This window comes from Vigna unguiculata, chromosome 1 (assembly GCF_004118075.2).
Source record: "Vigna unguiculata cultivar IT97K-499-35 chromosome 1, ASM411807v1, whole genome shotgun sequence".
Lineage (NCBI taxonomy): Eukaryota > Viridiplantae > Streptophyta > Magnoliopsida > Fabales > Fabaceae > Vigna > Vigna unguiculata.
In genome coordinates this window covers 35,354,450-35,382,351 of record NC_040279.1, presented here as the reverse complement: position 1 = coordinate 35,382,351, position 27,902 = coordinate 35,354,450, and the positions used below count along the sequence as shown (strand labels likewise).

General features: G+C 31.8%; 2 protein-coding genes across 2 annotated transcripts; both read left to right on the top strand.

The window, feature by feature from the left end:
* Window positions 1–836: 836 nt before the first annotated feature.
* LOC114184039 (ABC transporter G family member 39-like) lies at window positions 837–7,993 on the top strand. Its single transcript, XM_028071276.1, has 20 exons — window positions 837–1,244; window positions 1,335–1,455; window positions 1,591–1,679; window positions 2,118–2,202; window positions 2,308–2,598; window positions 2,690–2,780; window positions 3,007–3,907; window positions 4,026–4,186; window positions 4,326–4,429; window positions 4,562–4,727; window positions 4,817–4,897; window positions 5,026–5,138; window positions 5,351–5,683; window positions 5,781–6,071; window positions 6,161–6,244; window positions 6,383–6,516; window positions 6,618–6,845; window positions 6,949–7,120; window positions 7,207–7,461; window positions 7,541–7,993. Exons 1-20 carry the CDS (start codon window positions 880–882, stop codon window positions 7,808–7,810), a joined length of 4,335 nt encoding a protein of 1,444 aa, XP_027927077.1. The 5' UTR covers window positions 837–879; the 3' UTR covers window positions 7,811–7,993.
* An 8,847-nt stretch (window positions 7,994–16,840) lies between these two features.
* LOC114194696 (ABC transporter G family member 39-like) lies at window positions 16,841–24,424 on the top strand. Its single transcript, XM_028085068.1, has 20 exons — window positions 16,841–17,381; window positions 17,480–17,600; window positions 17,737–17,825; window positions 18,282–18,366; window positions 18,472–18,762; window positions 18,854–18,944; window positions 19,175–20,075; window positions 20,193–20,353; window positions 20,492–20,595; window positions 20,728–20,893; window positions 20,987–21,070; window positions 21,201–21,337; window positions 21,664–21,996; window positions 22,078–22,368; window positions 22,459–22,542; window positions 22,681–22,814; window positions 22,914–23,141; window positions 23,227–23,398; window positions 23,582–23,836; window positions 23,945–24,424. Exons 1-20 carry the CDS (start codon window positions 17,104–17,106, stop codon window positions 24,212–24,214), a joined length of 4,275 nt encoding a protein of 1,424 aa, XP_027940869.1. The 5' UTR covers window positions 16,841–17,103; the 3' UTR covers window positions 24,215–24,424.
* The last annotated feature ends 3,478 nt before the right edge of the window (window positions 24,425–27,902 follow it).

Here is a 27,902-nt window from a genome sequence, read left to right as displayed (position 1 = left end):
TGTATTTAAAATTATAATGTATAGAATTACTTTTAAACCATATTTTAATTATAATTAATTATTTTAATATGAAATACATATTAACAAAACATTATATTTATTTATTAATATTCATTTTCTAGAGTAATAAAATATATTTATAAATTTTTAATTATTATATGTTACACGATAATTTATTTAAATTATACGATAAGATTAACCGATTAAATATAGTACAACATTAATTATGTTTGTTTTTAGTAGACTTTCTCTGCGCTTTTGTCGTTATGATTTTGGAAAGTTACGGAATAAAGTTATCTTGACTTTCGTGCCTTGTCATCTCCTTGAAGATCTCTGAATGCCTGTGTCAGTGTTGCATCTTTCTAGAATACTGTTTTCAACATAGCTGTTACAATTATACAAACTGATTATTACATTCTTATAATTTAACTCACAACTTCATGAATTAATACTTTATTATAATTTTTTATTACATTTATTTTTATTCTGTTTATTTTTATTATTTTAATATAATATTTTATTATAAAAAAATAGTGAATTGAATGTGGGATTGAATGGGAGGGTCAAACGGTGTTTTTTGGTAAAAAAGAAGAACAAAAGAGAATTAAAAGAGAATTAATGGGGAATTAAATGGGAGGGTCAAACAATCTTTTCCGTGTAAAAGAAGAACAAAAGTAGACAAGATAATTAATAGAAAGAGACATTTATTCACATGGGCATGCAAACTTTACTCTCGTGACCAAATGCTTCCATGGTTGGTCACGTAAACTTCTCACCTCCCACCTTATAAATACACAACCTCTTTCTCTTTCAAATCATACTATCCACCACTATTTCCTTGTCTCTGCAAACTCTGATACATAGATACTGTTTAGACTAATGGCTTCGGCACTTGCAGGGGATGATTTGGTGGCATCGGTGAGCAGTCGCCGGAGCTGGACAATGGGAAGTTTCAGGGAGGCGTGGATGGCGCCGCCCGACGTGTTTAACGTGAGTGGTCGCCACACGCACGTGGACGACGAGGAAGACCTCAAATGGGCCGCCATACAACGCTTGCCAACTTTTGAACGCATGAAAAAAGGCGTGCTCAAGCACGTGCATGACGATGGAAATGTGGTGGTCGATGAAGTCGATTTTTCCAACCTCTGCTTACCCGACAAGAAGCTCTTGATCGACAGCATACTCAAGATTGTCGAGGAAGATAATGAGAAATTCCTACGCAGACTTAGAGATAGAGTCGATAGGTGCATGGCTAATGTTATTAGTTATACATCGCCGTTTCTCTCTGTCATTTTCATTATTTTCTGACCTGGTTTGTTCTTGTTTTATTGTAGAGTGGGGATTGAACTTCCGAAGATCGAAATTCGGTGCGAGAATTTATCTGTGGAGGGTGATGTGCATGTTGGGAGTAGAGCACTCCCTTCCCTGCTTAATGTTACTCTCAATGCTTTTGAGGTACTTCTTTGTTTCTAATCCAACACTTTTGTTCTCTGATTCAAAAACTAGCTGATTTCTGCATTGGATTTCAGTGTTATGGCTACTGCTATAACATACTAATGCTTTGTCTGATTATCTTGTTTACACACGCAGAGTGTTCTGGTATTATTTCACCTTGCACCGTCAAGGAAGAGGGAGATTCAGATTCTTAAAGATGTTAGTGGGATCGTTAAACCGTCAAGGTAGTTATATCAAACGTTTCCCTAGAATAAGTGAAAAACGTTTTCAGAAGTTCTTAGAATTCTAATGATTTTTTTTTTAATATACCTGATAACGAGTCGTTATCGATCCGATGCCTACAGAAGTTTGGTTTTACAAACTTCACTCTAAATATATTTAATCCCATGATATGACCAAAATAGTTCATATAACTAAGAGACAAACCTTACCCTTGATCTAGATTTATACTGAAAAAAAAATCCAAATTTGCTTTCAAAGATGGATTGATCTTGATTGTGATGTATTTAGAATTGTTTTCTCCGGAAAGCCAAGTTCTACAAAGGGAAAAAATACATTTATGAACCTTTTTATTAGTTGAGGGTGGATGTTGACTCCCAGTTGCATCCGAAAATTTTATGATTTTTTTTTATTTGACTTATTTTATTTGGTGTTTATCTAAGGTTGACGCTCCTTTTGGGACCTCCAAGTTCTGGGAAAACAACACTGCTTTTGGCACTTGCAGGGAAGCTTGATCGTCATTTAAGGGTTTGTTCTCATTTTTCTGTTTACAAATCAGTTTACTTCGATCATACATCATATCATGTGTATGTTTTTTAATATGAAGTGAGCTCTATGTTGAAATGTGATCAGGTATCTGGGAAAGTCACATACTGTGGGCATGAGCTTAATGAATTTGTTCCACAAAAAACCTGTGCTTATATTAGTCAACACGACATTCACTTCGGAGAAATGACAGTGAGGGAGACATTAGATTTTTCAGGACGTTGTCTGGGTATTGGCACAAGATACCATGCATTGGTGGAACTGTCGAGAAGGGAGAGAGAAGCAGGAATAAAGCCAGACCCTGAGATTGATGCATTCATGAAGGCTACAGCATTATCAGGTCAAAAAACCAATTTGGTAACAGATTATGTTCTCAAGGTTGGTGTCTCCACTATAAATTATAAACATTCTGTGTATGATTTTAATTTACCCTCTTTTATGTAAGTTGTCATCTATTTTATTTTGACAGATACTTGGGATGGATATTTGTGCTGACATTATGGTCGGAAATGATATGAGAAGAGGCATATCTGGTGGACAGAAGAAGCGAGTAACAACAGGTTAACTTTTTGTTAGTAGATGCACCACCAAGAAAAGAAAGTTTTACTCTCACACGATATTGTTAAACATTTAAACTAGTTCATGTAGTATGCTAGAGGTTAATTCCTTAAAAATATATGTTTTTCAAAGGTACTCACTTCAGTCTTTTAGAATGATGGTTTCTAAATAAGCATATTTGATTATCCATTAGTTTATAATATCTATTTTAATTGTAAATGGATGCAGGGGAGATGCTGGTAGGACCAGCAAAGGCACTATTTATGGATGAAATATCAACAGGGTTAGACAGTTCCACCACATTCCAGATATGCAAGTTCTTGAGGCAAATGGCTCATATAATGGATGTAACCATGGTGGTTTCTCTTCTACAACCAGCACCAGAGACCTTTGAACTCTTTGATGACATTATCCTACTTTCAGAAGGTCAAATAGTGTACCAAGGTCCACGTGAAAATGTGCTAGAGTTCTTTGAACGCACTGGTTTCAAGTGTCCTGAGCGAAAAGGATTTGCTGATTTTTTACAAGAAGTGACATCCAAGAAAGACCAGCAACAATATTGGTCAAGAAGAGATGAACCTTACAGATATGTTTCAGTTCCTGAATTTGTGGAAGCCTTTAATTCCTTTGACATAGGAGAGGAACTCGCTACTGAGCTTGGGGTACCCTACGATAAGAGCCGAACCCACCCTGCTGCCTTAGTGAAAGACAAGTACGGCATAACAAACTGGGAGCTATTGAAGGCGTGTTTTTCAAGAGAATGGCTGCTTATGAAGCGCAGTTCTTTCGTTTATATATTCAAGACAGTACAGATAACAATCATGTCTATTATTACATTTACTTTGTTCCTTAGAACAGAAATGTCAGTAGGAACATTTGAAGATGGACAGAAATTCTTTGGAGCATTGTTCTTTAGTCTAGTAAACGTGATGTTTAATGGGATGGCAGAACTATCTATGACAATTTCTAAGCTTTCTGTCTTCTACAAACAGAGGGATTTCAACTTCTACCCTGCATGGGCATTTGGTTTGCCTATTTGCCTTCTCAAGATCCCTCTGTCCTTTATGGAATCAGGGATATGGATTATCCTTACATATTACACAATTGGATTTGCTCCTTCTGCAAGCAGGTAATTAACACGAGTTTACCCTTTTGGCATTGGAAAGCAACTTAAATCAAATTTTCAACTTTCCTAAACTAGAATGGTAAAAATTTATTAATCCAAACTTTTCCCTTTGTTTCATCAGATTTTTCCGATCATTCTTGACGTTCTTTAGCGTTCATCAGATGGCTCTCTCTCTATTTCGGTTTATTGCCGCAGCTGGTAGAACACTAGTTGTTTCTAATACACTGGGTACCTTAGCCCTACAATTGGTATTTGTGCTTGGAGGTTTTGTTATTTCCAAAAGTAAGTCGTCGACACTTCTTAATTTTGGATGAATCTTTTAGTTTAGGTGAAGCTTTAGTAAGATCAAATGTTGTAAACTTTTTGAATTCTTCTTTTTTAGTTCAAACTATTGCAACATGTTTTCTTTTGGTGTTTGTAGATGACATTGAGCCATGGATGATATGGGGTTATTATTTATCTCCTATGATGTATGGTCAGAATGCCATAGTAATGAATGAATTCCTAGACAAAAGATGGAGTAAAGTAAGAATTCAATTTTCTCATAGCTTGGTTATATACTTGCAGACATCAAGATAAATTTGTTTCAGGCGTTAGTTAATTATATTCTATGAACTTTAAGCATTGTTAAACATCGTTTATCTTTATCTTTTACAGCCGAATACAGACTCTAGAATTGATGCACCTACAGTTGGAAAGGCGCTTCTCAAATCTAGAGGCTTCTTTACTGAAGAATATTGGTTTTGGATCTGCATTGGAGCCTTGCTTGGCTTTTCTATTTTCTTCAACATCTTATTCATTTTGTCTTTAACTTATCTGAATAGTAAGTTACACCCTTTTTATTTCCAAAGTCTTTAATTTAGTAAAATTTGCACCTTTGATAAATACCTTTAATGCCAACCAAATTTTCAGCTTTTGGAGATTCAAAAGCAGTCATCTCGGATGAAGGTGACGAAAAGAAGAAGTCTTCCTCTAAACAGCAAACCCTTGAAGGTTCTCAAATCTTTCAACCAAGTGCATCTTATTGTTATTTAGAAAAATGTGTAGTTGCATGTTGTTCTCGTGCAACTCAGTGACAGACACCTTTTCTTTCGCGTTGCTAATTCTTGTGAAAATAGCAGGTACAGAAATTGCTACATCTTCGAACCAAGAACCAAGAAGAGGAATGGTTCTACCTTTCCAACCTCTTTCACTTGCCTTCAACCATATAAGCTACTACGTAGATATGCCTGCAGTAAGTCACCGAGTTCTAGAAAGTGCTTTCACTTCCGTACATGACAGATTAAATATAAAGCCTCTTTTTCAAATCTTATGTCATATTAAGTGTTCTTATAAATTTAATGCTTTTATATGTTGATCAAAATTGTCATAAATAGTTAAATTTAATTCAAGCCTGTTCATTTTACTTCATAGTAAATGTTCTGTTTTTGATCTATATTACATCAGGAAATGACGAGTCAAGGAATCCAAGGTGATCGACTTCAACTGCTACAAGATGTTAGTGGTGCTTTTAGACCAGGCATATTGACAGCACTTGTGGGTGTTAGTGGTGCTGGGAAAACAACCCTTATGGATGTATTAGCTGGAAGAAAAACAGGTGGGTACATCGAAGGAAGTATTAGCATCTCAGGCTACCCAAAGAACCAAGCAACATTTGCTCGTGTCAGTGGTTATTGTGAACAGAACGATATTCATTCTCCACATGTTACTGTATATGAATCACTAATATTTTCAGCATGGCTTCGCCTCCCTTCAGATGTAAATGCACACAAACGAAAGGTGTGTGGGGGATAAACTAAAAAATCATATTTTCTCGGCCATTATGAATAAAGTAAATTTTTAACGATAATATTTTTAATTTTGTTCGGTGACACAGATGTTTGTTGAAGAAGTTATGGAATTGGTTGAGCTTAAAGCCATCAGAAATGCAATTGTGGGTCTTCCAGGAGTAGGTGGTCTATCAACAGAACAAAGGAAAAGGCTTACCATTGCTGTGGAATTGGTTTCCAATCCTTCAATTATCTTCATGGATGAACCAACATCTGGTCTTGACGCTAGAGCTGCTGCTATTGTTATGCGAACTGTGAGAAATACTGTAGACACAGGGAGAACCGTTGTGTGCACAATTCATCAACCAAGTATAGACATTTTTGAAGCTTTTGATGAGGTAGTGTGGACTGTATAGACTATATAGAGTGTGTATGTTATTTCTTTGGAAGAATATTGCATGTAACTTTGCTTATTTTGTTACTGTAGCTTTTGTTGATGAAAAGAGGAGGACAGGTTATCTATGCCGGACCTCTTGGACGCCACTCACATAAGCTAGTAGAATATTTTGAAGTGAGTTTGAAGCATTTCAATGTGTATATTGTCTTTGAGATCGACCTTAGCTAGCTTCATACTTTTTCCAGCACTGGCTCCTCTTATTTTAATCAGAAAATGTTTCATATAATTATATCTACTGTGCATAAATTTCAGGCTATCCCAGGTATTCCAAAAATCAGGGATGGTTACAATCCTGCCACATGGATGCTTGAAATCAGCTCTACTTTAGTTGAGGCTAATATTAATGTAGATTTTGCAGAGATTTACGCTAAGTCTACCCTATACCGGTATGATTTTTCATGCTATAGTTATGTTATTTTTGTTAGTGTTTGAGTTTATTCTTTGTTCTGTCTTTGTAACTGTCTATTTTCTGTGTACTTTTCTTCAGGAGGAACGAGGAGCTTATTGTGGAGCTTAGTACTCCAACACCAGATTCCAAGGACTTGCACTTCCCAACCAAGTATTCCCAATCGTTTTTTGTTCAGTGCAAAGCTAACTTCTGGAAACAATATTGTTCTTACTGGAGATTTCCTCAGTATAACCTTGTCCGATTCCTCATGACAATACTCGAGGGGTTGATGTTCGGCGTGATTTTCTGGCATAAAGCCCATAAAACGTATGCTATCAAACTTGCCTATTAAGTCATGGTCTTTCACACCAAAATTTGCATTTCAAGTTACTATTCATTTTGATGTTTGTCTAACAAATTTTGATGGCAGGGATAAACAACAAGATTTAGGGAATCTTTTGGGAGCCATGTACGCGTCTGTGTTGTTTCTGGGAGCCATGAATGCTACATCAGTACAACCAGTTGTTGCCGTTGAAAGAACTATCTTCTACCGTGAAAGAGCAGCAGGGATGTACTCTGCATTGCCCTATGCATTTGGTCAGGTACAAAAGCAAAGAAAGAGCAACATAGAGAAACCCTTTGAGAAATTTAACAGAAGACTAATAAAGACACTTAATTGATTATGCAGGTGGCAATAGAGGCAATTTATAATGCAATTCAAACAACCATTTATTCTCTTCTGATTTTCTCAATGATTGGGTTTGAGTGGAAAGCAGCAAACTTCTTTTGGTTGTACTACTACATGTTCATGTGCTTTATGTACTACACATTGTATGGGATGATGGTTGTAGCATTGACACCGGGTCACCAAGTGGCTGCCATTTGCATGTCCTTCTTCATGAGTTTCTGGAACTTGTTCTCTGGCTTTGTCATTCCTAGGATGGTAAGCGATTATTATTCATAAGTTAATTTTCTGTTTTTTTCATAGAAAGCTAATTTTGTTTGTCCTAAATGTTACACAGCAAATTCCTATTTGGTGGAGATGGTATTATTGGGCTTCTCCTGTTTCTTGGACACTGTATGGTCTAATTACCTCACAACTAGGTTACAGAAGTGCAGAATTGGAGATACCAGGTAATGGAACCATGGAACTGAAGGAATACCTGAAACAAAACTTTGGTTATGAGTATGACTTCCTTCCGGTTGTTGCTGCTGTTCATGTCGGCTGGGTTGTCCTCTTCTTGTTCGTTTTTGCCTGTGGCATCAAATTTCTTAATTTCCAAAAAAGGTAGAATTAGCAAAGTCATAGCAGTTTTTATTATGTCCAATCAATATAAGAATTAAGATAATGAGTATGTAGATAGGTGAGAAAGTAGTTTAAAATGACAGTAGTTTTTTTACCTTTGAGAACACTGAGTATTTGTTTCACTTCTATTAATAATTTTATTAATAATTGCTTAAAATTGTCGTGGCTCTACCAACGTGTGCTTCCTTCAATTTATATGAAAAATTCATTCAGTTATTGCGATCGCATACTTATTTTTATCCCCGTTGGGTAGAAAGGAGAGAAAGGAGGGAAAATAAATAACATAGATTGTTGGTTTTTTTTCCTAACGTAGTCCAATATGCCTCATAATGATATAAATGGGTAAATTTTAAAAAAAATTTGAAATTGGGCAAATCGTGCCCTCCACACGATTTTATTACAAAAAAATCGTATCCAAAAACGATTTTTCAAATTTAAATAATCAAATTCTGAATTATTATACTTCTGTACATTTATAACATTCTATGCCTCCATTTCACACATCTACACTCTAAAAGTTTTATTATCGTCTTTCATTCAAAATTAAAATAAGAAAATAAAAGTCTTAACAAAATTGTCTCCTGGTCAACATAAAATAACGTTGATTATTGAACAAAAGGCTTTTGATTTTGTTTTCTTTTCATGGGTTGCGGTAAGTCTTGCAAAATAAATGAAGTTATTTGAATTATGTGAAAAAATAACGTGAAAGAAAAATTGGTACCATACAGCAAAGAAAGAAAAAACGTGAAAGAGAAGTGTGGGTTGTGATTGCAGAGTTCATTGTCAACTATGTCCCTTTAACACAGAAGCACCTTAAGTCTCAACTGTTACAATAAATGTTTTGGGTATTGGGCTCTCTCGTAATCGATTATAATCGATTACAGAATCTTACTTTTGTAATCGATTACATCCCTCGTAATTGATTACAATAAAATCATACGGTCCCAATATGATTTCAAGTTTAAAATCGTTTTGACATCTCACGATTTCAGAGATTGGCTAGAGAGGACACAATTTCTTCATATTTAAAATTTGCCAATTTTTGTAATTATGGAGACCAAGTTAGTAAAAAAATTTAAATTATTTGAATTAAGGAATATTTTAAAATATATATTTTCTGTATAAATTAAGGAATATTTTAAAATATATATTTTCTGTATACCTATTTTTATGCGACTAAACAATTAAAAATTTAATTTACTTTCTAATTTATCTGACTAACATACATTTTTCGATTGACATAGTTTAGATTCCTTTTTTCCCAAGTAATCACTTAGAGTTTTTTTAGCTAACATAGGTTAAGTTAATTTTTCGATTGATATTAGTCCTAATTTCTTGTTATGATATTTTTTAGTCAATGGTAATCAAGTTTTTTTTATTTATTAATAAGAAGTATTCTTGGTTGCTGAGATCATGTTTCTGTTATTATAGACCATGTTTATTTTTAATAGACGTTAGTCAAGGTGGTTTTTTTATAATTTCGATGGAGTTATATTTTTTTGGCAAACATCCACACAATTTTTTAGTTAACGTTCGTTGTGGTTACTTTTTGATTGATTTTTGTATGAATTATTTTTCAATAAATAAGAAAAATGTTATTTTTCATCAAAGTTGGTCAACATTTTTTTTAATTGGATAGAGAAAATCTTTGATCAAACTAGACAAGGATTTATTTTTGTCAATGTTGTTAGAATTTAGAAGAGTAATGTTTAAGATAACAAACTATATAGATTTAATTACTCTAATTATTGTAAAGTTTGTTTACATGTCATATAATTCTATAACTTACAAAATACTAAATTTATATTTGTTTTTATGCAAATATTTATAACAATCAAGTTCACATTCAATTGAATACAATGATTGTTTAAATTGAGTAAGATGTCATCTACACCTTTTTTGTTTTTATCAAACTCTATTCGTTATTGAAAACGAGAAATAACCTAGTGAGAAGCCGGAGAGTTTAAACGAAAAATAACTTAGTGAAAAATTGGAGAGTTTAGGTTGTAGATAGTATAAAATAATAATGTTTATATCTAAGTTTTTCTTTTAATTTCCTTTTACATCTTGATATTTCTAATTTTGATTGTATCTGCTGAATTAAATACAGTCAATTAAAAATAATTACATAATAAATTCTTAAGATACAAAGAGAATTAAATAAGTTTTAGGTTATTAATATATAATGAAATAAGTTTTACTTATCAGTATTCATTATGTTGATATAAATGTTCAGGGATAATATGCACTAGATATCTTTTTTACTCGTAATGACGTGTCACGATGAAAAAGTATATACATAAAAGCAAGTTGTGAGACCAAATAAGTGTATACGTATAAATTAATAATTTAGAAACCAGAAAAGAATTTGGTAATTGTAGTATTTTAATCAATAACATATGTGTTTGAAGTTGGATACTTAATGAAATTTTAAAAAGTATTTCTAACATAATTCACATATTTTTATGTGAAAAAAAATAAATAGAGTCTTTAAATGAAGTTTTGATATCTAAAACTTAAAAACCTTGTTAAATTATTCCAATAATGTCTTTGTTGTGATTTATAAGAAATTTACCTAAATTTTAAAAATTAGGAATATTGTTAATTTTTTGCCGACAACTTTTTTATTTAGTGGTAATTTATTCCAATGCTCTCTCTGGATATAATTTTATTTAATCTAAAATGAATTTAATAAAGGTTAGTTATATTATTATGATTTTCTAAAAATCGTCAGAAAACGTTGATTTCGAAAATTAAATATATTAGCATTTAATATAATCTCTATTAAAACAATTTATTATTTTCATGATAAAATTTATAAGGTGTTACTATCATGTTTAAACGAAATAAATTTAAAAGTCGTTTACTTTTGATATTGTAATTATTATATATCAAACGAACAATCTCAGCAAAATAAAATCTAAATCAACAGTAATCGATATTTAATAACAAATTATCCTTGATTTGAACGTCTCACGTAATGGAAAAGGTAAAACTTTTAGTTTTTCTTACAAAAGTGAAATATTTACATGTTCAATTAATACAAACTAATTATTTTGATGTGCTTTTTAAGTTAATATTACAAAAATTAAAATCTTTCATGTCGATTTCTGATTGAATTACAGTGAAAAATGTTGTATTTGTTAATATATGTTCTATTTGTTAATTTCAAGAGTTTTTATTATAGTTTGTGGCACATATATTACGTAGAAATTAATTACATACTAATTTTATACCAAGAACATTAAAATTTGAAGAAGTTTTTCATTTAATATTAGTGATTTGTATTTTGACCAACGGAGATTACGATGTGAGTGTTAAAAAATATATTTTAAATTGTAGGATAAAAAAAAATCGTATTTTAGATTATGTATTTCGAAATACAAATTTTTTATTTTAAATTGTGTAATCCAAAAATATATTTTTAGGAAGAAAAAAAAAGGCGAAAAGTAGAGGACATAGAGGAAGAAGATGCATTAAGAAGATAAGGGTAAATAGATTATTTTACAATTCTATAGGAATGCAGTTTAAAATGTATGGAGGTGTTTGAAGAAGTTTCTCGTCCCAAATTTCCGAAGGAGAGAGATTAGGACAAATTCATTGAAAATTTCTTCTTGCACCCTACCAATTTCTCTTGTACCCTATCATTTGGGATTATATTTTTCGGAACTCACTAAATCAATTCTAGAAACATTTTTCCAAAACACAATCACCAGACACTCATCCCTTTTGTTCCAGAAAAATGTTTTCCAAATTGATTCAGTGCATTTCACAAAATAAAATCCAGAATGATGTAATGCATTAAGAAATTTGATAGATGCAAGAAATAAAGAAAAGTTGATAGGATGCAATAATTTTAGGCGCAAGTGATTTAAAATTAGTGTTTATTAAGAAGCCCAAAACTAACAAGTAAGGCCTTTTGTTCTTGCATCTCCATGCTTACTATCTACACTCCCATACTACTAACAAATTAGGGATGACAATTTGGGGCGAGCCAGACCCACACAAAAAAATGCGGGATGGTTGGAATGTTGAACCCGCTGGTCCACAATGACCCATCTTGTATAGTTCAGCAGCACGCACGGGTTAAAGGTCGGGCGGGGCAGACAGGTTGGCCCACTGTCCCACTTACAAAATTATATGTTATCAAATTTTTAGTTCTCACACCATTCATCACGTTGTTTCTTTAAGTTCCTTTTATTATTATTATTATTATTATTATTATTATTATTATGTTTATGTATACTTACTGTATATAAGATAATGATTTTAGTTCTTGAATATATAATATCTTTTTATGTATTTTTAGATACATGTTTTGTAAGGTAACATGTAACTATTGTACTTTAGCTATAATTTTCGTTGTTATTTTTCTTGTCTTTGATTAAGTAAATTAATTGGATTTATTTCGATAGAAAATGAATACCAATTATTATGAAAAAATAAAAATGTTTTTATTTTGCTCAACAACAAAAAATATTTTCCTCATCACAAATGCGGGGTAGCCCGCGCCCGCGAATCAACTCATAAAATGAGACGGGCTAAAAAAGTAAACTCAATATTAAATTGTGGGACGGGCCAACCCAACTCGCACTTTGCATGCCTAAATTTGGGACAGGCAAAAATGAGCCGGACCGCCCACTTTATCATCCCTACAATAGATTAAAATATCTTTCTCTTTGCACCACGTCACCACTATTGTTGCCTCTAACAAGAAGCAAGTCTTGTTCTAGAAATTTATTCGAGAAGGAATCGTACATATTATGAAAAACTTGTTATAGAAATATTGTTACAAGAGGTATTTCATATTTTTGAAAAACTTGTTCCAAAAAACTTATTTTGAAAGGTATCATATATATTCTGGAAAATCCATTCCAAAAATTTTGTTCCGGAAAAGTTCATTTTGAAATAAATTTTGTGTTGTGAAAATTTTATTCCAAAACTCCTATTTTAAAAATTCTGAAAACCTTATTCAAAAAAGATTTATAGAACAAAAAAAAAACAGTTTTAGGAAGGGTAAAATAATTATTTAAAAAATTAAGATCTAAGAAGACAAAATGGCAAATAAAACCTAGAAGGGGGTTCGTTTGTCTTCCCAAAACACACGTTCATGCCTGATTTACCTGTTTCAGTTCCCAACTTCTGGAGTCCAACCTAGAAGACATCTTTCGCGGAGAGATTCTCTTTAGACAAGACAACTAATTAGAACATAGCTTACATTAATAAATGCATTATATGGATTTGATGGAAAACGTTGTCCATTGTAAATATTTACGATAATGATTGATAAGTTGCAATCCACTTGCTCATATGAACTTTGGCTTTGTTGTTTTTTAAATATTTGGTTCCAACCCAAGGAAGGAAAAGAAAAATAGTTGGCATGTGCTTCACAGTATATCGATATTGTCTTCATCGGGAACAAGTTTGGACAAAGACTTCTAAATAAAGGAATATAACAACTTACGTTGCATTCAATAAAGTATCAAAAGTTTTGCATTTGCATAATCGCTTAGCAAATCTAGCCACAGTGCATAATTTCAGGTTTCAAGATTTGAGGATTGAATACTAGGATACCACTCACATGATTCTTATTTTTCTACTATTCTCTTCACGCTACTCCAGATTTTGATTCCAAAATTATCATATTTTGTTCGTTGACTTTGGAAACGTGTGCGTGTGTGACTTGCGTTACTTTAAACTTTAATGTAAAGAGAGTTATAATTTTTAATAAACATCAAAATATAAACGAGTGCATATTTTCATATAAATTATTCATGATGATTAATCAAATGTCTTCTCATGTACACAATTTAAGGCATGGTTATATATGCACACAATCTTTAATCTTATTTAATTTATGTATGTCTCGTTATATGGATTCATACATGATTCATTTTAGCATCATGATTTCTTCCTTCTCTTCTGTTGGGTTTATATATTTCACATATGTGGGTTATAAGGTTACTGAAAGATTGTAGTTCTATACATATAACATTTATTTTACACATATAAGACATTTGAAATCAATTTTATCCCAAAATCTTAAGACAATGGTGTTATGAGTGAGTCTTTATTTTTATATAGTGTTTAACTTTATTTATTCTATCCCATGTGGAACTTTTGACTCAAACTTAAACTATTCCCAACAATCTTCCCTTAAGGTGAATTTTTTTTTTCTTCATATGATATATTTTTCTTCAGGTGTATGATGACCCATTTTTTGTGTTATGGTTATAGGGTCAATCACCCTGAACCATTGATTCTGATACCATTGATGGGTTATATTATATGTTATAGTCATTGAAAGATTGTGATTATATATATATATATATATATATATATATATATATATATAACATTAGTTTTATACAATAAGACATTTGATACCACTATTACCTCCAAAATCTTAAGGCAATTAAGACAATGGTGTTATGAGACTTTATTTTTATATAGTGTTTAACTTTGTTTGTTCTATCCAACGTGAGACTTTTGATTCACACTGGACTATTCCCAACGGCTTCCTATCCTTCTCTCCTTATTGTTAAACTTGTAAGTGAAAATAAAATTATTCTTCATCAAATTTGTTTTGCATAACATAATGATTCCATTTAGAAATAATATGTGAAATAATAAGATGAACCAAACAAATGATAAACTAACAACCACTAAAACCTTTTAACATGAAAAAAAAAATTACAGTAAAACTTTTACTAATAATAACTAATAAATGTATCACAAGTTCTTTTGAAACCTTAAAGTTGAACTCAAAATATTGTCTTCGATAGCATGGTGCATAACAATACAATAATTCCGGTGAGTATCTACTTAGACAATACACAAAACCAAATATATCATATAATTATATAAGATATTTCTCCACAAATTTACGAAAAATACATTGGTTTTTTTTTTCTTTTCTCTTTTTCTTGGTAACTTGTTTTCTTTTTTCACAAAAATCACTCAATTTTATATCTTTCTATCCCTTTCTAGAAAGTTTGATGCAAATGAATACGTTATTTTAAGTCACATAAATGAAGTAGTACCTTATAAAGAAAACATATTTTTTTAATTAAATCTTTATGGATCCAATAAATTAGTGATCAATGGAATACTTAATTCAAATAAAGTGGAATTTGGTGGCATAACCCATTAAAAGAAATCCTTAACAAGCGTTTTTAGTTAGAGCATGGTTGAACATAAAAATATTGGATTTTTATTGTTTTTTAGATATTATTATAATTTGGAAAAGAAACTTGATTACGTGCATTCCAGTTACAGCATTTGGATAACATAAAATAGAAGCATTTTCCTATATAGAACAAACGCTAGCTGGTTTTGCACAGTGTTGGAGCATCTGGGAAAGATTGGTTTGGCATCTCTATAAATCTTAAATATATTATATAACGCAATGTAAGGGAATATCTTCTGAAGATACCATGCTTATTATTGTCATAATACGTATAAATTAATGCTGCTAACATATATACTCTAACTAATAATCAATAAACAATGTTGAATGGTGAGTTAGCAGCACGCAGGTGTGAAAACACATCAAACTCAACAATTTCAGATCAAAACAATAATATTTTCTTGGGAGACAGATCGATTAAGCCATGTTAAGCAACCCATAAATATTTTATGTATCTGTAAACAAAATATGCAATTTTAATAATTTGAATGGAGTTCATTTAACTTTAAGCATTTTTGATAATTCACTCAATCATCCATCACTCGTTGTTTTAATGGCAACAAAAAAACAATTAACCCTTACTCGTCGTTTTAATTACATTTTAATGGCAACAAAAAAACAATTAATCCTTACTAGTTGTTTTAATGACATAAAAGACAATGATTATAAAGATTGATAACATATTTAAAGTTGTTTTAATGACATAAAAGACAATGACTATAAAGATTGATAACATATTTTTGGGTTAAATACGTTTGGTCTTAGAAAATTGAGATTGAAATTAAAATTTATAGAGCAGTAAAATATATTTATAAATATTTAATTATTATATGTTAAACATTACAATAAACATTCTCTTAAGTCCACACTTATTTAAGTCTAAATTCGCATTTGGAAATGAAATGATCAATAATTTTGTGACTTTATTTTTAGAAAAAAAATTATGTAAAATTATTTGACAACTATTTTCAATTTGTTCACGTGCGATTGTCAATTGATCATTGTGTAAGATGACCGAAGGGTGAAGAACATACCCTTAGTTTGATTTAACTAATTCGATCCGATAATAAATAAGGAGAATCTTTTAACCCATTCATATGAATAAAATAAAATAACAACTTCCTCATAATATATCTTTTATGTTTCATATCTCTCATATTTTCACAACTTCTACAAATTTCCGACACTCATAATATTTGATATTACAATTATACAATCCTACTATTCCATGTTGTAATATGACTCATCAAACTTCATAAATTCGCATCCCAATTAAATTCACATCAAACTCTCATATGTCAAAATATATTTAGGGTAATTTATTTAAAGTATATAATAAGATTAATTAATTAAATGTAATAAAATAATTATCTTTGTTTCTATTACGCATTCTCTGCGCTTTTCTCGCTTATGATTCGAGAGAGTTTACGGGAAAAGGTTATCTTGACTTTCGTGCCTTTTCATCTGGACTTTCGTTCTCTCCTTGAGGATCTGAATTCCTGTGTCAGTGTTTCATCTTTATAGAATATTGTCTTCAAGATAGCTGTTACGATTTTAAAGAGTGATGCATTCTTATTTTTCTCTTATAATTTAACTTACAACTTCATAAATGATTATTTATTATAATCTTTTATTTACTTTTTTTTTATATTTATATAATATTTTATTATAAAAAAACGGTGACTGAATTGACAGTAGAATTAAATGGGAGGGTCAAACAATGCTTTTCCGTGTAAATGGACAACTAATTAATTGAAAGAGACATTTGTTCAGTTCGCATGGAAATTTTTACTCGTGACCAAAAAGCTTCCATGGTTGGTCAGGTAAATTTCTCACCACCCACCTTATAAGTACAAAACCTTTCTCTCACAGCTCATACTCTCCCCCATTTCCTTCTCCCTGCAAACTCCACAAACAACCAACTACATGTCATTAAGATCCATGAGATACACACATATTTTTCATAACAACAACCACTAAGATATATAGATACTGTTTAAACTAATGGCTTCGGCACTTGCGGGGATGATTTGGTGACATCGGTGAGCAGTCGCCGGAGCTGGACGACGGGAAGTTTCAGGGAGGGGTGGATGGCGACGCACGACGTGTTTAACGTGAGTGGTCGCCACACGCAGGAGGAGGACGAGGAAGAGCTCAAATGGGCCGCCATAGAGCGCTTGCCAACTTTTGAACGCATGAGAAAAGGCGTGCTCAAGCACGTGCTCGACGATGGAAAAGTGGTGCTCGATGAAGTCGATGTTTCCAACCTTTGCTTACCCGACAAGAAGGTCTTGGTCGACAGCATACTCAAGATTGTCGAGGAAGATAATGAAAAATTCCTACGCAGACTTAGAGATAGAGTCGATAGGTGCATGGCTAATGTTACTGTTCTATTAGTTCTATATCGCCGTTTCTCTCTGTCATTTTCATTATTTTCTGACATGGTTTGTGCTTGTTTTAATGTAGAGTGGGGATTGAAATTCCGAAGATTGAAGTTCGGTGCGAGAATTTATCTGTGGAGGGTGATGTGCATGTTGGAAGTAGAGCACTCCCTTCCCTGCTAAATGTTACTCTCAATGCTTTTGAGGTACTTCTTTGTTTCTAATTCAACACTTTTGTTCTCTGATTCAAAAACTAGCTGATTTCTGCATTGGATTTCAGTGCTATAGCTACTGCTACTATATACTAATGCTTTGTCTGATTATCTTGTTTACACACGTCAGAGTGTTCTCGGATTATTTCACCTTGCACCGTCCAAGAAGAGCGAAATTCAGATTCTTAAAGATGTTAGTGCGATCGTTAAACCGTCAAGGTAGTTCAAGCAAAAGTTTCACCAGAATAAGAGAAAAATGTTTTCAGAAGCTTTTAGATTTCTAATTATTTTTTTTAATATACCTGATAACCTGTTACTGATCCGATGCCTACAGAAGTCTAGTTTTACAAGCTTCACTCTAAAAATATTCAATCCCATGTCTAATAATGATATGACCAAAATAGTTCATATAACTAAGAGACAAACCTCACCCTTGATCTAGTTTTGGGGTAGATTTAGAATAAAAAATCCAAATTTGGTTTCAAAGATGGATTGATCTTGATTGTGCTGTATTTAGAATTGTTTTCTCTGGAAAGCCAAGTTCTACAAAGGGGAAAAATACTTTTATGAACCCTTTCATTACTTGAGGGAGGATGTTGACTCCCAGTTGCATCAGTCACTATATGATTTTTTCTTTTATCATACTTGACTTATTTTATTTGGTGCTTATCAAAGGTTGACTCTCCTTTTGGGACCTCCAAGTTCTGGGAAAACAACACTGCTTTTGGCACTTACAGGGAAACTTGATCGTGATTTAAGGGTTTGTTCTCATTTTTCTGTTTACAAATCAGTTTACTTCAATCATACATAAAATCATGTGTATGTTTTTTAATATGAAATGAGCTCTATGTTGAAATGTGATCAGGTATCTGGAAAAGTCACATACTGTGGGCATGAGCTTAATGAATTTGTTCCACAAAAAACCTGTGCTTATATTAGTCAACACGACATTCACTTCGGAGAAATGACAGTGAGGGAGACATTAGATTTTTCAGGACGTTGTCTGGGTATTGGCACAAGGTACGAAGCATTGGTGGAACTGTCGAGAAGGGAGAGAGAAGCAGGAATAAAGCCAGACCCTGAGATTGATGCATTCATGAAGGCTATAGCACTATCAGGTCAAAAAACCAATTTGGTAACAGATTATGTTCTCAAGGTTGGTGTCTCCACTTTAAATTATAAACATTCTCTGTACGATTTTATTTTACCCTCTTGTATGTAAGCAGTCGTCTATTATATTCTGACAGATACTTGGGTTGGATATTTGTTCTGACATTATGGTCGGAGATGATATGAGAAGAGGCATATCTGGTGGACAGAAGAAGCGAGTAACAACAGGTTAACTTTTTGTTAGTAGAAGCACCACCAATCAAACAAAGTTTTAATCTCTCACGTCATATTGTTAAACATTTAAACTAATTCATGTTGTATGCTAGAGGTTCATTCCTTAAAAATATATATGTTTTTCAAACGTCCTAACTTCAGTCTTTTCGAATGATGGCTTCTCAATAAGCATTTGTAATTATCTAATAGTTTATGATATCCATTTTAATTGTAAATGGATGCAGGGGAGATGCTGGTAGGACCAGCAAAGGCACTATTTATGGATGAAATATCAACAGGGTTAGACAGTTCCACCACATTCCAGATATGCAAGTTCTTGAGGCAAATGGTTCATATAATGGATGTAACCATGGTGGTTTCTCTTCTACAACCAGCACCAGAGACCTTTGAACTCTTTGATGACATTATCCTACTTTCAGAAGGTCAAATAGTGTACCAAGGTCCACGTGAAAATGTGCTAGAGTTCTTTGAACGCACTGGTTTCAAGTGTCCTGAGCGAAAAGGAATTGCTGATTTTTTACAAGAAGTGACATCCAAGAAAGACCAGCAACAATATTGGTCAAGAAGAGATGAACCTTACAGATATGTTTCAGTTCCTGAATTTGTGGAAGTCTTTAATTCCTTTGACATAGGAGAGGAACTCGCTACTGAGCTTGGGGTACCCTATGATAAGAGCCGAACCCACCCTTCTGCCTTAGTGAAAGACAAGTACGGCATAACAAACTGGGAGCTATTGAAGGCATGTTTTTCAAGAGAATGGCTGCTTATGAAGCGCAGTTCTTTCGTTTATATATTCAAGACAACACAGATAACAATCATGTCTATTATTACATTTACTGTGTTCCTTAGAACAGAAATGTCAGTAGGAACATTTGAAGATGGACAGAAATTCTTTGGAGCATTGTTCTTTAGTCTAGTGAACGTGATGTTTAATGGGATGGCAGAACTAGCTATGACTATTTTTAAGCTTCCTGTTTTTTACAAACAGAGGGATTTCAACTTCTACCCTGGATGGGCATTTGGTTTGCCTATTTGGCTTCTCAAGATCCCTCTCTCCTTTCTGGAATCAATGATATGGACTATCCTTACATATTACACAATTGGATTTGCTCCTTCTGCTAGCAGGTAATAAACACGAGTTTGCAGTTTGTTATTGCAAAGCAACTTAAACCAAATTTTCAACTTTCCTAAACTAGAATGGTTAAAATTTCTTAATCCACACTTTTCCCTTTGTTTCATCAGATTTTTCCGACAATTCTTGGCATTCTTTGGCATTCATCAGATGGCTCTCTCTCTATTTCGGTTTATTGCCGCGGCTGGTAGAACACTAGTTGTTGCTAATACACTGGGTACCTTAGTCCTACAATTGGTATTTGTGCTTGGAGGTTTTGTTATTGCCAAAAGTAAGTCGTTGACACTTCTTAATTTTGGATAGATCTATTAGTTTAGTGAAGCTTTAGTAAGATCAAATGTGTTAAGCTTTTTGTATTCTTCTTTTTTAGTTCAAATTATTGCAACATATTTTCTTTTGGTGTTTGTAGATGACATTGAGCCATGGATGATATGGGGTTATTATATATCTCCTATGATGTATGGTCAGAATGCCATAGTAATGAATGAATTCCTAGACAAAAGATGGAGTAAAGTAAGAATTCAATTTTCTCATAGCATGGTTATATACTTGCAGACATCAAGATGAATTTGTTTCAGGCGTTAGTTAATTATATTCTATGAACTTTAAGCATTGTTAAACATCGTTTATCTTTATCTTTTACAGCCGAATACAGACTCTAGAATTGATGCACCTACAGTTGGAAAGGCGCTTCTCAAATCTAGAGGCTTCTTTACTGAAGAATATTGGTTTTGGATCTGCATTGGAGCCTTGCTTGGCTTTTCTATTTTCTTCAACATCTTATTCATTTTGTGTTTAACTTATTTGGATAGTAAGTTAATTATATCCTTTTGATTTCCAAAGTCTTTAATTTAGTAAACTTTACACCTCTGATAAATACCTTTATTGCCAACCAAAATTTCAGCTTTTGGAACTTCAAAAACAGTCGTCGCGGATGAAGATGACGAAAAAAATAAGAAGTCATCCTCTAAACAGCAAGTCCTTGAAGGTTCTCAAACCTTTCAACCAAATGCATCTTATTATTATTTAGAAAAATGTGTAGTTGCAAGTTGTTCTCGTGCAATTCAGTGACAGACACACCTTTCCTCTCGCGTTGCTAATTCTTATGAAAATATCAGGTACAGATATGGCAGTGAAAAGTTCTTCAGAAATTGCTACTTCTTCGAACCAAGAACCAAGAAGAGGAATGGTTCTACCTTTCCAACCTCTTTCACTTGCATTCAACCATATAAGCTACTACGTAGATATGCCTGCAGTAAGTCACTAAATTCTTGAAAGTACTTTCACTTCCGTACATGCTATGATAACAAAAAATTTCCATATCTTTTGGGTAATGTAACATCTCTAAATCACACTACCAACACTCTGAATTCATTAATTGCTCAGCTTTCTTAAATACATGACAGAGTAAATATAAAATCTCTTTTTCAATTCTTATGTCATCTTAATTGTTGTTAAAAAATGAATGCTTTTATATGTTGATTAAAATTGTCAGAAATAGTTGAATTTAATTCAAGCCTGTTCATTTTTCTTCATAGTAAATGTTCTGTTTTTGTTTTCGTGCTTTCTATATTACATCAGGAAATGAGGAGTCGAGGAATCAAAGGTGATCGACTTCAACTGCTACAAGATGTTAGTGGAGCTTTTAGACCAGGCATATTGACAGCACTTGTGGGTGTTAGTGGTGCTGGGAAAACAACTCTTATGGATGTATTAGCTGGAAGAAAAACAGGAGGAAACATCGAAGGAAGTATTAGCATCTCAGGTTACCCAAAGAACCAAGCAACATTTGCTCGTGTCAGTGGTTATTGCGAACAGAACGATATTCATTCTCCACATGTTACTATATATGAATCTCTAATATTTTCAGCATGGCTTCGCCTCCCTTCTGATGTAAATGCACAAACACGAAAGGTATGTGGGGGATAAACAAAAAATTATATTTTCTCTGCCATCATGAATAAAGTAAGTTTTTAATTTTGTTCGGTGACACAGATGTTTGTTGAAGAAGTTATGGATTTGGTTGAGCTTAACGGCATCAGAGATGCAATTGTGGGTCTTCCAGGAGTAGATGGTCTATCAACAGAACAAAGGAAAAGGCTTACCATTGCTGTTGAATTGGTTGCCAACCCTTCAATTATCTTCATGGATGAACCAACATCTGGTCTTGATGCTAGAGCCGCTGCTATTGTTATGCGAACTGTGAGAAATACTGTAAACACAGGGAGAACCGTTGTGTGCACAATTCATCAACCAAGTATAGACATTTTTGAAGCTTTTGATGAGGTAACTGTGGAGTGTATAGACTATATAGAGTGTGTATGTTATTTCTTTGGAAGAATATTCCATGTAACTTTGCTTATTTTGTTACTGTAGCTTTTGTTGATGAAAAGAGGAGGACAGGTTATCTATGCCGGACCTCTTGGACGCCACTCACATAAGCTAGTAGAATATTTTGAAGTGAGTTTGAAGCATTTCAATGTGTATATTGTCTTTGAGATCGACCTTAGCTAGCTTCATACTTTTTCCAGCACTGGCTCCTCTTATTTTAATCAGAAAACTTTTCATATAATTATATCTATTGTGCATATATTTCAGGCTATCCCAGGTGTTCCAAAAATCAAGGATGGTGATAATCCAGCCACATGGATGCTTGATATCAGTTCTACTTTAGTTGAGGCTAATATTGAGGTAGATTTTGCAGAGATTTACGCTAAGTCTACCCTATACCGGTATGATTTTTCATGCTTTAGTTATGTTATTTTTTTAGTGTTTGAGTTTATTCTAGTTCTGTCTTTGTAACTTTCTATTTTCTGTGTACTTTTCTTCAGGAGGAACGAGGAGCTTATTGGGGAGCTTAGTGCTCCAACACCAGATTCCAAGGACTTGCACTTCCCAACCAAGTATTCCCAATCGTTTTTTGTTCAGTGCAAGGCTAACTTATGGAAACAATATTGGTCTTACTGGAGATATCCTCAGTACAACCTTGTCCGATTCCTCATGACAATAGTCGAGGGAGTGCTGTTCGGCGTGATTTTCTGGCATAAAGCCCATAAAACGTATGTTCAAACTTGTCTAAGTCATAGTCTTTCATTTCAAGTTACTATTCCATTTTGATGCTTGTCTGACAAATTTTGATGGCAGGGATAAACAACAAGATTTAGGGAATCTTTTGGGAGCCATGTACGCGGCTGTGTTGTTTCTGGGAGCCATGAATGCTTCATCAGTACAACCAGTTGTTGCCATTGAAAGAACTATCTTCTACCGTGAAAGAGCAGCAGGGATGTACTCTGCATTGCCCTATGCATTTGGCCAGGTACAAAAGCAAAGAAAGAGTGGCCTAGAGACACCCTTTCGATAAATTCAACAAGAAATCCAATTTGTTTTAGTTATTGAAGTTAGCTTATGCTGTTTTGGAAATGAAACATCTTCATATGACAATTTCAATGCAAAGGAAATAAAATATACTCAAACTAAAGACACTTGATTGATTATGCAGGTGGCAATAGAGGCAATTTATAATGCAATTCAGACGGCCATCTATTCTCTTCTGCTTTTCTCAATGATTGGGTTTGATTGGAAAGCAACAAACTTCTTTTGGTTCTACTATTACATGTTCATGAGCTTTATGTACTTCACATTGTATGGGATGATGATTGTAGCACTGACACCGGGTCACCAAGTGGCTGCCATTTGCATGTCCTTCTTCTTGAGTTTCTGGAACTTGTTCTCTGGCTTTATAATTCCCAGGGTGGTAAGTGATTTGTCATTTTCACATGGAATTCATAATTTAATTAGTTCTAGAAATGACTCTCGTTTTTTGGATACAAAGCTAATTTTGTTTGTGCTAAATGTTGAACAGCAAATTCCTGTGTGGTGGAGATGGTATTATTGGGCTTCTCCTGTTTCTTGGACACTGTATGGCCTAATCACCTCACAACTAGGTGACAGAAGTGCAGAATTGGAGATACCAGGTAATGGAACCATGGAACTGAAGGAATACCTGAAACAAAACTTTGGTTTTCAGTATGACTTCCTTCCGGTTGTTGCTGCTGTTCATGTCGGCTGGGTTCTCCTCTTCTTGTTCGTTTTTGCCTATGGCATCAAATTTCTTAATTTCCAAAAGAGGTAGAATCAGCAAAGTCATAGCAGTTTTTATTATGTCCAGCCAGTATAAGAATTAGGATATGAGTATGTAAATAGGTGAGAAAGTAGTTTAAAATGAGAGTAGTTTTTCTTTTTACTTGTGAGAATACTCTATAGGAGTTGTAGATAACTACTCTTGTAAAAAACTTTGATTCATGTTGTTCATTTATAAGATTCATAGTAAAATTTATATTTATGACCATTGTAATCAAATTGTTATAAAGAGCTAGTATACTAATTAAAACGGTTACTACATTAATTATCGATATTCATTAATTACTCATAATGGTTAACTCATTAACTATTGTTAAGACTCTAATGGCCTGACTTGTTATTCTTTTTTGGTCAATTTGTTTTTCTCTTTCACTATATTTTTGAGAGATGGGACCACTTCCACTCACTATTGGGTTCAATTGCATTAATTTGTTCAACCTTTTTGAGTCCTCATTTCATCTTTCATTTTTAGTGCAACTCTAAGATCATTCTCGACTTGCAACTCTTCTTGTTATTGTTGTTGTTCATCTATAAAATTCACAATAATACAATTTATAAACTCATATTTATGGTTGTTGTATTTAAAACGATTCTAAAATACTAGTACACTAACTACTCATAATGATAAGTTTATATATATTTTTTACATATATGGTTATAGTTATTTGAGAGATTGTGATTCTATATATTTATATGACATAAGTCTTACATATATAAAATATTTGATATCATTTTTAATTCTAAAATTTTAAGACAATGTAATTATGAATATTTAATCTTATATAATATTTAACTTTATTTTTTCTATCTAATATAAATTTTTGACTCACACTTAGACTATTTCCAAACATCAACTAAATAAATTCATTAAGTATCAAAACATCAACTAGATAAATTCATTGAGTATCAAACTCAAATCGCATCTTTTAAAGTAACATGAGAAAAGCCTACACATAATGTGGGTATTTGTTTCACTTTTAGTAATAATTGCTTCCCGTCTCTAATATCGTGTGCTTCCTTCAATTAATATAAAAAGAAAAATATTTTTTTACACCACTTACTTCCTTCAATTAATATAAAAAGAAGAATATTTTTTTTACACCACTTACGTCGGTTAACAATTTACTCTTAAAGATAGGCTGATCATTAAAAAAATTAACTTTTATACTTGTAAAATAAAGAAAAAATAAAATATAGTGAATATAAAGTTTTAAAAGTTTATTGATGTGAAAATACTTACATATAAAAATTCCTCCGTGCATAACCTTTACATTTGGTCCTTACACTATTAATTAATCATTCATTTAGTGCGATCGCATACTTTTTTATATATGTTTGGTAGAAAGGATGGAAAAATAAATAACATAAAGTATTTGAATCAAGGAAAAAAAAATAAACAGCTTAATATTTTAAAATGTATCTCTATTTGTGTTACCTATTTTTATGCTATAAACATAAAAATTTAATTTATTTAAATTTTTTTTTCTTTCCATTTTTTTTTCTATATCAAAATATCCTTAATGTTCATTTTCAAGCATTAACTGAATATTGATATAGAATTCATGTGATGGTGATCCGTACATTTTTCAATTTACATAATTGATATTTTTTTTAAGTCACCGAAGTTTTTTTATTTAATTTAGATTCTCTACTAACTTTTATATGTTCTTCTTATATTGTATTTTTAATATATACTAATAAACATTAATTTTGAAATTTTAAAATATATTAAAAAAATTTAAAGTACCAATATCAATATATTTCTAATACTTAACATAAAAAAGTCTAACATATTTTTTTTTATCAATAATGAATAAATAAAATTAAAGAAAAGCACCTATGAAATGTTCTAATTTACACCTGTATAATAAAATATAAAAGCTTGATATCAAGGTCATACAAAATAGTACATCCAAAATTAGAAAATCAACACCAGATGAAAAAGGTTCTACAGAATATAAGCATAGGACTAAATCACTATCCGTGAACCTATTTTGTTGATCCAAAATACTTAGGCAGAATGATCCTGCACAAAGAATAGGTCTAGGTAATGCATACATAATGATGCATAATGGTCACCTAGATTTTTTTAGCTAATAAGGGTTAAGTTAATTTCTATATTAGTTCTAAGTTTTTGGACCAATATTGATATGATATTTTTTTAGTCAATCATAATCAAGTTTTTAATTCATTAATAAGAATTGTTTTTTTTGTTGATATTGTTGAGATCATGTTTCTGTTATTATAGACCATGTTTATTTTTTAATAGACGTTAGTCAAGGTTTTTTTTTTATAAAATGTCGATGCTTATAATTTTTTTTGGCAAACATCCACACAAATTTTTTTAATTAACGTTTGTTGTGATTACTTTTTGATTGATTTTTGTATGAATTATTTTTCAATAAACAAGAAAAACATTATTTTTCTTCAAAAGTTGGTCAATTTTATTTTTTAATTTGATAGAGAAAAACTTTGGTCAAATTAGACAAGAATTTCATTTTGTCAATGTTGTTAGAATTTAGAAGAGTAATGTTTGAGATAACAAACTATACATATTTAAGTACTCTAATTATTGTAAAGTTTGTTTACATGTCATTTAATTCTCTAACTTACAAAATGCTAAGTTTATATTTGTTTTTATGCAAATATTTATAACAATCAAGTTCACATTGAATACAATGATGGGCTAAATTGAACAAGATGTCCTCTATATCTTTTTGTTTTTATCAAACTCTATTTGTTATTGAAAACGAGAGATAACCTAGTGAATTGATATTTCTAATTTTTATTTTATCTACAGAATTAAATACGACAAATTAAAAATAATTACATAAGAAATTTGTATGATACGAAGATAATAAATAAGTTTTAGGTTATTAATATATAATTAAATAAGTTTTACTTATCAGTATTCATTATGTTGATATAAATGATCAGGTATAATATGCACTAAATATCCCTTTTTACTCGTAGTGACGAGACATGTCACGTTAAAAGGTATATACATAAAAGCAAGTTGTGAGACCAAAAGGTAAATTAATTAAATATATTTTAGAAATCAAATAAACAGTAGTTATAACAAAATAAAAATAAATAAGTTTTTTAAAAAAGTAAACCAAAGTTTGATATAATTTATTGTTACCAAATTTTTCAAATAATAGTGAATTAATGGAGGTAGAGAGAAGAAGGAATGGAAAAATAGAGAGAAGGCAAGGAAAAGATGTGCATGAGAGAAAATAAAAAGATTGGAATGAGATATTAAAATGTAATTCTATTGAATACATATTAAATGATTAATTTATTTTAAAGGATAATTTAACTGTAGCTTTACATTATTATAACTATTTATGTTAATAACAAAATAATTAAAAGATTTGTCTTTTAGCAAATTGATTATATATATATATATATATATATATATATATATATATATTACTCATTAACCTTTTCTATGCCATCTATGAAAACAAATCATTGGAAACATTACTTAAATTAGTGCAAAGAAATTATTAATTATTAATATCATATTTTACTTATACGGTGAACTGTGCCATGCAAGGCTTTTTAAAGAGAAATTTATATATAATGAAAGAGAATTATAATAAGTAATTGATAATATTGTATAATATAAAAAAATTAGAATATGAATATTTATTATAATCAGTTTATTAGAAGCAATT

Coding starts and splice junctions, on each gene's coding strand:
- LOC114184039 (XM_028071276.1), top strand. CDS start 880: ATGGCTTCGGCACTTGCAGGGGATGATTTGGTGGCATCGGTGAGCAGT. Junction 3,908..4,025: donor TTTGCTCCTTCTGCAAGCAG/GTAATTAACACG, acceptor TTGTTTCATCAG/ATTTTTCCGATCATTCTTGA. Junction 7,462..7,540: donor GCTTTGTCATTCCTAGGATG/GTAAGCGATTAT, acceptor AATGTTACACAG/CAAATTCCTATTTGGTGGAG.
- LOC114194696 (XM_028085068.1), top strand. CDS start 17,104: ATGGCGACGCACGACGTGTTTAACGTGAGTGGTCGCCACACGCAGGAG. Junction 17,826..18,281: donor GCGATCGTTAAACCGTCAAG/GTAGTTCAAGCA, acceptor TGCTTATCAAAG/GTTGACTCTCCTTTTGGGAC. Junction 20,354..20,491: donor AGGTTTTGTTATTGCCAAAA/GTAAGTCGTTGA, acceptor TGGTGTTTGTAG/ATGACATTGAGCCATGGATG.